The 13,717-nt window shown below is 36.6% G+C and overlaps 1 protein-coding gene across 2 annotated transcripts in view; it reads right to left on the bottom strand.

Annotated features, from left to right (window-relative positions):
• USP32 (ubiquitin specific peptidase 32) overlaps nt 1–13,717 on the bottom strand; it is a 196,527-nt gene that overhangs the window by 15,417 nt on the left and 167,393 nt on the right. For both annotated transcript variants that reach the window (XM_059907602.1, XM_059907603.1), the window contains exons 21-27: nt 13,460–13,565; nt 11,911–12,084; nt 10,939–11,113; nt 10,254–10,405; nt 9,017–9,128; nt 7,551–7,762; nt 2,124–2,308 (exon numbers count right to left, since the gene is read on the bottom strand). In XM_059907602.1, coding sequence (XP_059763585.1) covers nt 2,124–2,308; nt 7,551–7,762; nt 9,017–9,128; nt 10,254–10,405; nt 10,939–11,113; nt 11,911–12,084; nt 13,460–13,565 — 1,116 coding nt within the window. The remainder of the gene's footprint in view (nt 1–2,123; nt 2,309–7,550; nt 7,763–9,016; nt 9,129–10,253; nt 10,406–10,938; nt 11,114–11,910; nt 12,085–13,459; nt 13,566–13,717) is intronic.

The raw sequence follows: 13,717 nt of genomic DNA, 5'->3' as shown, positions 1-13,717 counted from the left end.
TATACCCTTACCTAGCCCCACTAGATTTTTTATTCCATTTTTTAAAATGTGGTACAATATACATAAAATTTACCATTTAATCATTTTAAGTGTATAACTCAGAGGCATTAGGTACATTCACAATGCTGTGCAATTATCACTACCACCCAGCTCCAGAACCTTTTTATCTCCTCAAACAGAAACTCTACCCATTAAGCAATAATAAATTCCCCTCCCCCAAGACCTTGTTAACCTCTAATCTACTTTCTGTCTATAAACTTGCCTATTCGAGATACACCTCATAAAAGTGGAATCATACAAACATTTGTCCTTTTGTGTCTAGCTTATTTCACTGAGTGTAATGTCTTCAAGGCTCATCCATGTTGAAGTATGTATCAGAACTCCATTCCTTTTTATGGCTGAATAATACTCCACTGTATGTATATACCACATTTTGTTTATCCATTCATCTATTGATGGACTTCTGGGTTGTTTCCACCTCTTGGCTACTGTGACCCACTAGATACTTTTGAAGAAAATCAGAGGCATTTTATCATTTTCATCCATAAATATTTCACTGTGTTATCTCTAAAAGATAAGCTCTTATTATTCTTGGAATGTCTGTAGGACCATCTTCTCTTTAACCTACTCTAACCTCTGTGTCTTCATCTACACCACTCCACTAAAACAGCTTTTGCAAGGTCACCAAAGGCTGCCATTTAATCAAATCCAGTGGTCAAATCCCAGTCCTTCTCTTAATCTCTCTGTAGCATCTGGAAACTGATCAGTCCTCCCTTAAACACTATCTTCACTTAACTTCTGGGACACTACTCACTCCTGGTTTTCTTCTTACTTCACTGGCTGTTCCTTCTGAATCTCCTTTGTTGTCTCTCCCTCCATTATTCAACCTCTAAATGCTGGAATGCATCAGGAATTAGATCTTAGGCATCTTCTCTCTTACTATCTAAATAATATCAACTGGTCTCAGGGCTTTAAATACCAACTATTTGTTGATGACACCTATATTTATACCTCCTGGAAAGACCTTAAGTCTATTTCCCACTTGAAAATATAACACAGATCTTGAATTTAGCTTGATTCCTGTCATCGCTTGCCAAAACCTACTCCTTCTCCAGTCTTCCTCATTTCATTAAACGGTACCAGCATTCACAAACAATTGTTCAGGCTGGAAATCTAGCTTGGATTCCTCCTCCCCTCATACTCCATATCTGATTCATTAGCAAGCCCTGGGAAAAGTCCTCATCTAGAAGCCTTCTAATTCAATTAGATTTTCACTTCAAATTTAATCTTGTCCTATTGTCATTTTTACTGAACACAACATTCATCAATTAAATCACTTATCTATCATTTGTACTTTTCCTTTAAAATTTATTTACCTTAAGCCTTATCCTAATTATCAAAAGACCCTCATACCATAACAAATAACCTATCAGCAAAAATAATTTCTTTACTCAGTTAACACAGAAGCAGAACTCCCACTTGCACCATGATAACAAGAAAATGATCTTCAATTCAAATGAGATATAAAAGGCAACACAATCCCAAAGATTATTAGAAGTAAATACATTTACTAATCCAATAGAACAGTGGTAAGAGGAATGGAAAAAAAACAGAAGATGCTTATATTCTTTACCAAGACTTAGGAAATTACTCATTGTTAAAATGACATGGTAGGGAGATAATCCAACTGAATCATTGTTATGGCATGAGACTTTTTCAGAGTTCATGTATAGATATGCACGTATAGATACTGCTCCCATTCGGAATTTCAGAGGGTTGAGATGATGCAAATTTCCTGGTGAATTCATACTCTCTACTTTTGTAGTAACAGAAGCCAAGGATATTACCTGAAGCATATAAAATACTAGCCAGAAAGATTTAGGTAAGAGATCAGAGAATACAACGATTATTAGACACTGGAATGTCTAGGTGATGAAAGGAAGGTGTACAGTCTCTCCTACTCAAAAGACCAAACCAAATGGTTGAACTGTATGTTCTCTGGATGGTTCTTCAAGGAGTGATTAACCTGACATGGAATGGGTTCTATAAATCACACAGAATTCACATAAATTCTTTTTCTACATTTGGAAACCAAAGATCTAGGAAGATGCCCTGAAACTCACCAATCTTGCGCATGATTACTAGCTTCCTGAGGTGGGAGTGGGCTGGCTAATCGAGATACTTGAATCCAAACCGCATCATACAGGTCTTTCTTCCGGGTATGCACAGTACACGGAACAATCAGAGGCATTCCAAAAAGGCTGGGGCGATTCTTCTGAGATGACAGGAAATACAGTTCTGTCCTCATCTGTATGTACAAACAAGAGAAGAAAGAGCGGAGAAGATAGGCCTCTGATTCCTCCCTTTCATTCTTCTAAGACTGCCAAAAACAGGCATCCCTACCATTTTCAACTTAGTCGCTATCACACTTCTCTTTATTTATAGGACCATCTTTTATTAATATGAAGAGAATGGTTATTCAAACTGGAATCACTGAAAGGTTGAGGTATTGCCAATTTCAGAGTTGCTCTCTATCTATCAAACTTGGGTTTTCAGCATTTAATATTTTCAAACTGCGTAGGTTTCTCTGATAAACATTTCTCACACACACAGAATCATATGTAAAAAAATTAAAAATCATATTCTTAATTACACGATAGGATAAAAGTAAGGTAAACTTTTGAAACGTTTGCTTTGAGTATGTTAAAGGAGATTTTTATTATTTCTTAACATGGAGATACTGCACAGAATTAGCTTGGAAATGATGGCTTAAAACAAAAGTTCAGTATAATAGAAAGGTTGCTGGGAGTTGCAGCATTACTCAAAAAAGCTGATGAGCACTTGGACGTTTAATTCTTTAAGTTTGGTCTTTATATAGTAGAGAAGCTAAGCCAACAACTTATAAACCCACTAGTTTCTAAGTGAAAAGACTCTTATTTCAGATCCTCAAGTATTTTATCTTGCCATTATTCACTTAAGATTAGCTAAATACATGATTTTAAGACCCTATTTCATGTGTTGGTAGTTATATTATTATAAGACCCACAGAAATGTGGACAGAGTTCAGAACTATTTTTTAAAAACAAAAAACTTAGATGAGTTTTTCTCTCCTAAAACTTCTACTTTTCTTCCACGCCAACTCTCGGTAGATGACTTATTTTACTAAATAAATGAGGTCATTTAAGCAACTATTTCTTTACTCTTCTCAGTGTATTTCTCTTCTTTTTTTTTTTTTTTTAATTAATTTATTTTTCGCTGCGTTGGGTCTTCGTTGCTGCGCGCGGGCTTTCTCTAGTTGCGGCGAGCGGGGTCTACTCTTCATTGCGGTGCGCAGGCTTCTCATTGTGGTGGCTTCTCTTGTTGCACAGCACGGGCTCTAGCTGCGTGGGCTTCAGTAGCTGTGGCACATGGGCTCAGTAGTTGTGGTGCACGGGCTTAATTGCTCTGCGGCATGTGGGGTCTTCCTGGACCAGGGCTCAAACCCGTGTCCCCTGCCTTGTCAGGTGGATTCTTAACCACTATGTCACCAGGGAAGTCCCTGTATTTCACTTCTAAACCCACACAATTTTCATCCTCTTGAAGGTAACTTCTCCCAGGGCCCTGTGGCCCATAACTGCTCAGCATGCTCCCAGCTTTACTGCACCAGGAATTGTCCTTTTGTCCTCTCCTAACGATTTTTTCTCTAATCTGAAAAAACTCACTTGACCTACTGTGCTAAGTTCTTGCCCTATTTCTTTACTTGGTTACACAGCCGAACTTCTCAGTTTTCTTTTTGATGTCTCTGGCCTATGTAACCATATCTTTCTTTCTTAATTTTTTTTTTGAAACTGACTTCCCTTTAGTTGTTGTGTCAACACAACACTATTTCTCCCTTTAGTCTCTGAATATTCTTGCCTGTGTTACCTTGCCTTATTCCCCTTCTTTTTCTATCTTGTAGAAGGGAGTAGAAGAAAAATACTTTCAAAGTAGGTCAACCATGAGATCAAAGGGTCTGAAAGAAGAAGGTGGCAATGAAAATGATGAAAAATGGTAAATTCAAGTAGTATTTTGAAAGAAGAAATTAAAAGGCATAATGATATACTGAATATAGGGTTTTAGAAGGGGGAAAAAATTCTAAGAACACTTCTAGCCTTTAGCCTTTAGCATGGAAGAACGGTGTTGCCTTTCACATGAATAATGGGAAAAGGGAGTTGACTTGGGACAGATGGTAAAATCAATTTTAGGCATTCCCCAAAGAAGCTGCTAGATCATGAAGGAAACTGGAAACAGGGAACTGGTTAAAAGGTGAAAATTTAGAGCTGATAATATGGCTTTATGGTCCAATAATTACAAAAACCTATATATAATGCTTTAGCACTTACAAGCACTTTACGTAACATATACATGATAACTGAAGATAGCTGTTCTCTAAGAAAGATTAAAAATACATCAGTATTCTTAATATATAATCTGATAATGCTCCATTAAAAAAGACATGGGGAAATGAATGAATCACCCCAATTATTTTAGCTGATGGGACCTGTTGGAGCTGTGCTTAAACAAAATTCCAAAACACAAATATATCCCTTAATTCTCTAGGATGTCCACTCATACAATCCTGTTTAGAATATGTTCCATAGAACATTGTTCACATGGTCAGAAAATCACTTTAACTCGGGAGTTACTGATTCAAAGGAGGGAAAAAATGCATTTCAAAGAATTATCACAGAGCAAATAGTTGTGTAATCACCAGTCAGGTCAAGAAACAATTCAGCCAGCACTCCAAAGCCTTCCTCTTGCTTCCTCCCAATCACAAATTCTTCCTTTCTCCTAATGGTAACAGTTTTTCTGAATTTTATGGTAATCAATTCTTTGCTTTTCTTTATCATTTTACACCCTACGCATAAACAGTAAATTTCATTTTCCCTGTCTTTAAAGTTTTTATTTATAAATAGAATCATATTATTGGTATTTCTTTTGTGTCTGGCTTCTTTCCCACATTATGTTTATGAGATTCATTTACGTTGTGTATAACTAAAAATTCATTCATTTTCATTGCTGTATAATATTCTATTATATGACCATGTCTCAACTTCCTTATCCTTTCTACTACTAATGGACATTTAGTGGCTTTATTTTGTGTTTTCATAAAAACACAAAATGGAATAGTGGAATTACTTATCTTTAATTAGAAAACTATTTTTACAAGTAGCCGTATTAATGTACACTCTCATCAGCAGTGTATGAGAGTTCCTGTTGCTCAATTATTCTTACCAACACTGTCAACCTGTTTAATAATGATAACTATTCTGGTGGGTGTGCAGTGATATTGTAATGTGGGTTTTTAAAAAAATTATTTATTTTTGGCTGCCTTGGGTCTTCGTTGCCGCACGCGGTCTTCTCTAGTTGCGGACAGCGCAGGCTGCTCTTCATTGTGGTGCGCGGGCTTCTCACTGCGGTGGCTTCTCTTGTTGTGGAGCAAGGGCTCTAGGCTGTGGGCTTCAGTAGTTGTGGCACACAGGCTCAGTAGTTGTGGCGCATGGGTTCTAGAGCTCAGGCTCAGTAGTTGTGGCGCACGGGCTTAGTTGCTCCACGGCATGTGGGATCTTCCCAGACCAGGGCTCGAACCCATGTCCCCTGCATTGGCAGGCGGATTCTTAACCGCTGTGCCACCAGGGAAGTCTTTGTAATGTGATTTTAATTTGCATTTCCCTAATTAGTAGTGTGGCTGATCACTTTTTTATATGATTATTGGTTATTTGGATATCCATTCTGTGATGTGCCTATTTAAGTATTAGCCATTTTTTTATTGAATTGTTTTTTCTTAGTGACTTATAGGAGTCCTTTATATTTTCTGGATTGAGCCTTTTTGTTGGTTACATGAGTTACAAACATCTTCTACTACTAGGCTTGCCTTTTATTTTCTTAGTGATGTCTTTTGATGAAACCGAAGTTCATAATTTTAATGATGTACAATTTATCAATCTTTTCTTTTATGGTTAGTGCTTTCTGTGTCCTATTCAAGAAGTCTTTTTCTCTAAACCAAGGTCATGAATATATTCATGTTTATTATCTTCTAGGGTCTGCTTTTCTGTTTTGCTTTCATATTTAATTCTGCAGTCCACCTGGAATTGATTTTTATGTGGTGAGAGGTAGGTGCGTCAAGTTTCATATGGTTATTCTATTATCCCAGCTCCATTTACCGAGAAAACTGTCTTTCACTGCTCTGTAATGCCATCTTTGTTATAAATCAAGTGTTCATACATATGTGAACCTGTTTCTGGGCTCTCTATTTTATTCCATTGGTCTATTTGTCTTTTCTCACACCAATATCACAATGTCTCAAGTATCATTGCTTTATAAAATCATGATATCTGGTAGCTCAATTCTTCATGTTTTGTTCTTCTTCAAGACTGTCTTGGTTATTTTAGTGCTTTGTGCTTCCATATATTAAAATCAGCTTATCAAGTTATACACACACAAGCATACACATACAGAGTATGCATTTTTATTGGGATTGTGCATTGAATCTGTAGATTTGTTTGTGGAGAACGGATATCTTTGAAATACTGAGTCTTCTAATCCATGCATACGGTCTGTTCCTTCAAACATCTGAGTCTTCTTTAATTTCGAGCAATAATATTTTATTGTTTTCTATACAGATACCTTGTATATTTTTTGTAAAGTTTATTTCCAGGTATTTAATTTTTTTCTTGGTACTTAGTTTTTTGAATAAATGATAATTTTATGATAAATGATTTCTGTAGTGAATTTTGGTGGTCCCCAAAAAGATATGTCCACATCCTAACTCCTAGAACTTACGAATGTGACCCTATATGGCAAAAGGGTTTTTGCATATGTAATTAAATTGAGATATCATCCTGGATTATTTGGATGGCCCCTAAATCCTATGACAATTGTTCTTAACAGTGAAAGGCAGAGGAAGAAGGAGAAGAAGGCCAAGACAGATGCAGAGATTGGAGTTATACAGCCACAAGCTAAGGAATGCCTGTACAAGTTGGAAGAGGCAAGAAGGATTCTCTCCTAAAACCTATGGAGGTGGCACAACCCTGTTGATGCCTTGATTTCAGACTTCCGGCCTTCAGAACTGTGAAAGAATTAATTTCTGTTGTTTTAAGCCACCAAGTTTGTGGTAATTTGTTACAGCAGTCCTAGGAAACAACTTGTCTTGCCTAAGAATCTTCTTGTTTCTCCCTCCAAAACAAACAAACAAAACCTTCTCCAAAGGCATCTACACTTATATGGCGGAGAAGATGTACACGGCTACATGAACATATAGGAGCCACAAACTTTTTAAAGACAGTAGTACTATATTCAGATGCACCAGCTCTCTTGTTGCTGCCTGATACATGAGTGAGGAATGTCATTTCATACGTAGGCCGTCATGTGTGATATTAAATCCTGGCTGCAATCAGTTAGAACACACCGCAATCACTTAGAACATAACACATTGAAAGTGCACACACTGAAAATGTTGCAAAGACAGAAAATGGCCGTTTCATAAATAACACTGGCAAGACCAGCAGTAACTTGCCTAACATTAAACTAACCATTTTTCGGTGGACTGCAATGATGTAGCCTGTAAAGGAACTGTCAGGAAGAGATGGCATATGACCATTCACCATTCCATTTGTGAAGTTTTTCTCAGTTCCACATGGCACAACAGTGTTTGGCATTCCATTGGGGATGAATATTGATCGAGGCAGGTCCCCATTGGTGGTTAGGGTGAACATTCCATTTGTAGATGGGGAAGAGGAAAAATCTACAAATTCAAAGATAAGTATAGCATCACAAGTCTGTGGTACCTTTATCTTTGCTCTTTTCTCAAATATCGCTGGGACCCAGACCACTGACAGTCTCTTTTAACAGAGGACAGGGAGGAATCATAGGTCAAATGATAATTCTAGATTAATTGGAAGATTTTAACTTCAGATTTTACCTCGATAACTCACACTTCTGACTAAATGACAAAGCACGAGTAACTGACAGAAAGAGTAAGTAGAATTTTTCCAACAGTCTTTATTAGCTCCGTGTTGTGGCACGAAAACAGTTCTACTGCTTTTCTTTTTCTTCTCCTCTAAAAATTCATTTCTCCATTCTTCTAGAAATGTTCTAAGACGGTAGTCCCTAGCCAGATGATGGGTTTTTAAAAAATTGTTTAATTTTTAAAAAAGACTATTTTTTAGGGCAGTTTTAGACTCAATAAGATAAAGAGCAAGGTAGAGATTTCCCACCTGCTGCCTGCCCCCACCCAGCACAGCCTCCCCCAGTAGCAACCTGCCCCACCAGAGTGAAACATTTGCTACAGCTGATGAAAGTCACTGCTTTTTAAATTAAAATTAAATTAAAAGTGCATTTCCTCCCTTTCACTAGCCACATTTCAAGTGCTAAACAGTCCATGTGACTAGTAGATAACTGTATTGGATGGCAAAGATTACAGAAACTTTTCCTCATTGCAGAGAGTTCTACTGGACAGTGATGATAACCAAAAAGCAATGTTAAATCATCCACCATCTACTGAGTGCCAGTGACAGGAGCCTCATTCTCTCTGAAGCACGTTATAGTTGGGGAATGAATCTAACTGCCAACAGTATAAAGAGGAGACAAACCCCACTAATGGCCAAAAAGACTCATTGGATGACCATATTAAATCACAGGCAATATTAGATAAACAGATTCCTTTTTAGTCAAATTTATTATTTTGTTTTCTCATAGTACATTTCTCTCACACCATCTGTTACCACGTTAATATTAGATAAAAGAGTTAAAGGAGATCTGAATTCCAGTGGTAGATTTAGCTAATAACTACCTATCTAACTTAGTCAGGTTCTCTGAATTTTAGGTTCCTCACCTATAAAATGAGGATTTGAGATAAATGATCACCAAGGTTTCCTTCAGGCTCCAAAATTCTTTTGCTCTAATATTTTTAGCCTAAACAAAAGCCTAAAAAGGATGACAACCCTTAGACTGTTATTCAAAGCTAAAATCATGAGAAGGAGCTCTAGTTCTATCTTACCTGTCTGTACTGGACTAGGAGCTGAAATTGGAGATCCAGGGACGGGAATTTCAAATGCACACAAAAATCCACTCACTGAGAGTCGTACTTTCTGGTTGTCCTGAGGGAAATTCTATAGAAAAAGAGGCGAGATGAGAAGCGGGAGATGTTTCAGATAAAATGGAGAATCACCTCTCTGATATATCTGAAGCAAATGTCTTAGATCCTTTTATCAGTAAAACAAATAAGATGTCCGAATAATTTTTCTAAAATAACTATAAATGAAAGCTTGATAAACTAAGTGAAAACTAACCTTCCTGACAAAACCATTATCCCCTTTCATAGGAGGGCAGTATGATGTGTATAATTGACTTCTTAAGTTTTGTCCGTCATTTCAAGAATCTAAACCCAAAATCCCCAGAGAGATCTCACCTCCGCATTACATATGAAAAAAAATGTCAAAGAGGTGGGAGTTTGTTCAGAAACCCCGAAGATGAATATAAATAATACCAGTGGTAGGAGCTCAATTCAGGGTAGGCAATATATCTATTAAATTTCTTGTTTCTCCAGCTGGTATGCAAGAAGAAGTGATTTGTGTCACTTTGTCTTTACTCTTTAGTTTCTTAGTCTGTTGAAAGGCCAGGTATATATATTCATAAAGGTACTAAAAAAAAAGTACTAAAAGAACACATTCATACATACCTAAAATACTTTAAGAATTCTAGCAATAGTGGTAATACAGAAGAGCTGTTAGGTGTAGCAGCAGCAGTCACTGGGGGTAAATCTAGACTGTAGTGACACAGCTAGATCACTCCGTATAGGTAGCTTTGGGCTTACCTATTTCCCTTCTTTAAAAATACCACCATTGGGACTTCCCTGGCGGTCCAGTGGTTAAGACTCTGTGCTTCCACTGCAGGGGACATGGGTTCGATCCCTTGTAGGGGAACTAAGATCCCGCATGCCATGCAGTGTGGCCAAAAATAATAATAATAATAAAAATACCACCATCATTATTACTCTTTTATTCTGGTAGACAACTCTTTTAAGTTTCTTCTAGAACGAAAAACTTCACAAATTTTTTTCCAGTTTTTGTTGTGTTTTATTATCTCCCTTGGTCATTTGACACAATAATTAATCGAGAATTATTAATTATTATTAATAATTAATAATAATACTTAATAACAATCATTATTATTAATTAACTGTGATCTTTGAAGGATGGAATCAAGAGTTTCCTAAAAAGAACAGTTAATATCACCTTTATGTTGGAACCATGTACTTCTGCAAGAAGGATCTGTTCTGATTTAAGTCCACAGAGATTGCTTAGCTGTTTTTTTAAACCTGTGTACTTTTCATCCATATTCAGTCTTAGTCCATATCGTACAGGGGTAGTACCATCCAACGTAATAACTAGTAAAGAGAAAAGGTTTTTTACCAGTAAAATTCAGGTTTCATTGAAAGCTTTACACTGTGTGTGTCTGTGTGTGTGTGAGAGAGAGACTTGGAAACAGCAAATATTTCAGTCTAGAATTTTAATTTTATATGTAAACACTATGACAGATGGTGCTTAAAGATAATCTTAAGTAAAATCATTATTTTTTGAATATTCATCTGATACAGAAGTGTGAGTGGCTTTGCAAGATTTTAAAGAGAGTTCCTGGCACATTTGAAACTAACAGAAGACTCAATGGGCACAAAAATGGACCCATGTTCCAAGTCTTTCAAACCTCAAATCATGCCTGAAATTAGATTGTTAAATTGTAACATGCTCACAACACTGTAAACCAACTAACACCAATAAAATTTAAAAAAAAATTATAACATGCTGACTACCAATCTTTATGAGAACGCATTATACACAAATGACTATACTTACAAATGCAGGCTGCTTGAATAAGGTAAGACAATGGAATTAAATAATTTTTCATAACTTTGCGACCCACCTGTTATTTCTAAGTGCATATAACTGTCCATCGGTAGTGGCAAAGACAAAAAATTGAAAGGGTCAAATCGCACACTTATATGCCCACATGTCTTGCATTTGACTTGGGACCTTAGCTGCCCATGGAACAAATCCACAACGATTGATCTATTTCTCCTCAGATGGTTGTCCCAGGCCTAGCAAGAAAAAAGATTAGAGAAATTTTTTATCTCCCCAAATTCAAAGAAAATGGTTAAATATATTAGATTTAAATGTCAAGAATATAACCCTTAAAAAAAAAAAGCTTTGTGCCTACAAATTTACAAGTCGGATATGTAATTTAAAATATATTGCCTATTGAGATAGTAGAGAAATACATAAAATACTTCAAGAATTCTGGCAACAGTGGTAACACAGAAGAGCTGCCAAGTGTAGCAGCAGCACTCACTGGGGTAAATCTAGACTGTAGTGACATAGCCAGATCACTCTGTATAGGTAGCTTTGGGCTTACGTATTTCCCTTCTTTAAAAATACCACCATCGGGACTTCCCTGGCGGTCCAGAATAGAATGTGATTCTTTCTGCTCAATCTATAAAGTATTAAATTCAGATGGAAAACCCTATTTTTTTCTTTCTTCTTACCATGGTAACAATGATGAGTTCTTTGTCCATTAAAAAGCGGAAAAAATATGCCTATTGGTCACTGTACACATTACTTTAGCAATTATGGGGGCTCCTAAATTTCTACTGAATAATTATTCCTACATCCTCTCCCCCAAATTTACATTGAAGAGGAAACATTTTTCTATTTTCATTAAAGATGCTTTGTTTTAGGATTACTGCACAAGAAATAAGCAGAGAAATATAAATTCCTTCATTTTCGCAGTAAAATTCTGACCGCAGAACAGTTTAGTTAGCATTTAAGTTGTGCAACACATATTTGTGGTCAGAATATTTTATCTATTGCTTACATTAGAAACTCAAAACTGACAAACCTCTGCAGCTACTTCCCAGTCTGGTCGGCCATCACTGTCCTTTAGTTCCACGTATGGCTTCTCATGGACTCGGTTGAGATCTTCATGAAGACCATCCAAGAGAAAAGCCAGAAGTTCTTGGGAGTCTTGTTGCTGGAACCCATTAAACCTGGGAGCATATTTTGCTATGGTCCACTATAAATATAAGAGGAATCAAACTCATTATTTGCTATCTCATAAAGTTTAGAATGAACATGCCCATAATTCTATCAGAGGCATTAGAAGAAGATAAATAGTATAGTATTTAGTCTGTCTCTATTTCAGCAAATATATTTTGGATAATCATGAAATCTTTCTGATCTTAATCTCAAATGATGTTCCCTCCCCCAGCCCCAAAAAAGTATTATGGCCAATCCTATGTTCTGGTTTAGCATCATATAAGCAAACAGTTCTTTAGGTACATAGCTATTTAATATACAAGATGGAAATATTAAAATAGCATTTGCTCACATTGGAAGATTCCTTTTTATAATGTTTTCTTTTATTTATTTATTTATTTATTTATTTTTTTATGGCTGTGTTGGATCTTCGTTTCTGTGCGAGGACTTTCTCTAGTTGTGGCAAGCGGGGGCCACTCTTCATCGCGGTGCGCGGGCCTCTCACTATCGAGGCCTCTCTTGTTGCGGAGCACAGGCTCCAGACGCGCAGGCTCAGTAGTTGTGGCTCACGGGCCTAGTTGCTCCACGGCATGTGGGATCCTCCCAGCCAGGGCTCGAACCCGTGTGCCCTGCATTAGCAGGCAGATTCTCAACCACTGCGCCACCAGGGAAGCCCCTATAATGTTTTCTTTTACAGTTAGCTTTTCTGGTCTTGTTATATCCTAACTTTTATTATTAGAGGTAGAAAAGCCTCATGTTCAACTGTGAGGACTTAGTAACTAGCTTGCAACCTTGGACAAGCTATTTGACTGCTATGAGTCTTAGTTTCCTGAGCCATAAAATGGGGATAATAATGTCGCTTTATACTGTAGGGCCATTTAGAAGATTAAATGAGTTAATACACAATTATTACAGTGGTAATCCTAACATCAACTAGAATTCACTGCATATGATATTAATGTCAAATTTGTATCCATTAATTACATTCTTTCTTTCTGCTACTTTTTAAAATTCTACAGATAGAACTAATTATCTTAGTAATATTAAAAATGTACTGAGTATCATTAATTAGACTCAGGTCTACCTTGCAGTTAGAATACTGCTAATAGTGAAGGATTAAGAAAGAAAGGTTTACTGTATATACAAGTACGATACCTAATAAATTAGTAAAATGAATGGCATCCTGAATTTAGACTATACTTTTGATCTTTTTCTACCCACTATGTCTATAGTAGTATTTTGCATATATGTGAAGAAGTAAAAGTATCTGACATCCAGTTTATGCCTTGTGAAGGACCCAAAAACATTACACTAAAACTAAAAAGCTAAATATAAAAAACACGTAGAGAAAAATAATTACTTAAATAACTGCTTAGGACTTAAATACCTTTATATTATTTTAACATGCTTACCCGAAGCTTTAATGGGGCAACATTCTTCTGAGTTCCACTCCAAAGTTCCTGTACTAAATCCCCATAGCATTTAGCCATATGCCCCTTCATACCAATGGGATTTGTCCTAGAAGTTTGAGAGGAAAATTTGTTGCCAAAGATTCTTATAAATCACAATCATGTGGACACAGCAATGCCTAGAGTCCGTTTTCTCACATCAAAATATCTTTTCAAAATAAGAGAAGTAGCATTTGGTCCTTACTTCACGCTTAATAGGGC

This window comes from Balaenoptera ricei, chromosome 20, assembly GCF_028023285.1.
Source record: "Balaenoptera ricei isolate mBalRic1 chromosome 20, mBalRic1.hap2, whole genome shotgun sequence".
NCBI lineage: Eukaryota > Metazoa > Chordata > Mammalia > Artiodactyla > Balaenopteridae > Balaenoptera > Balaenoptera ricei.
Note: the sequence above shows the minus strand (reverse complement) of the source record. Positions and strands in the feature narration are given on the sequence as shown.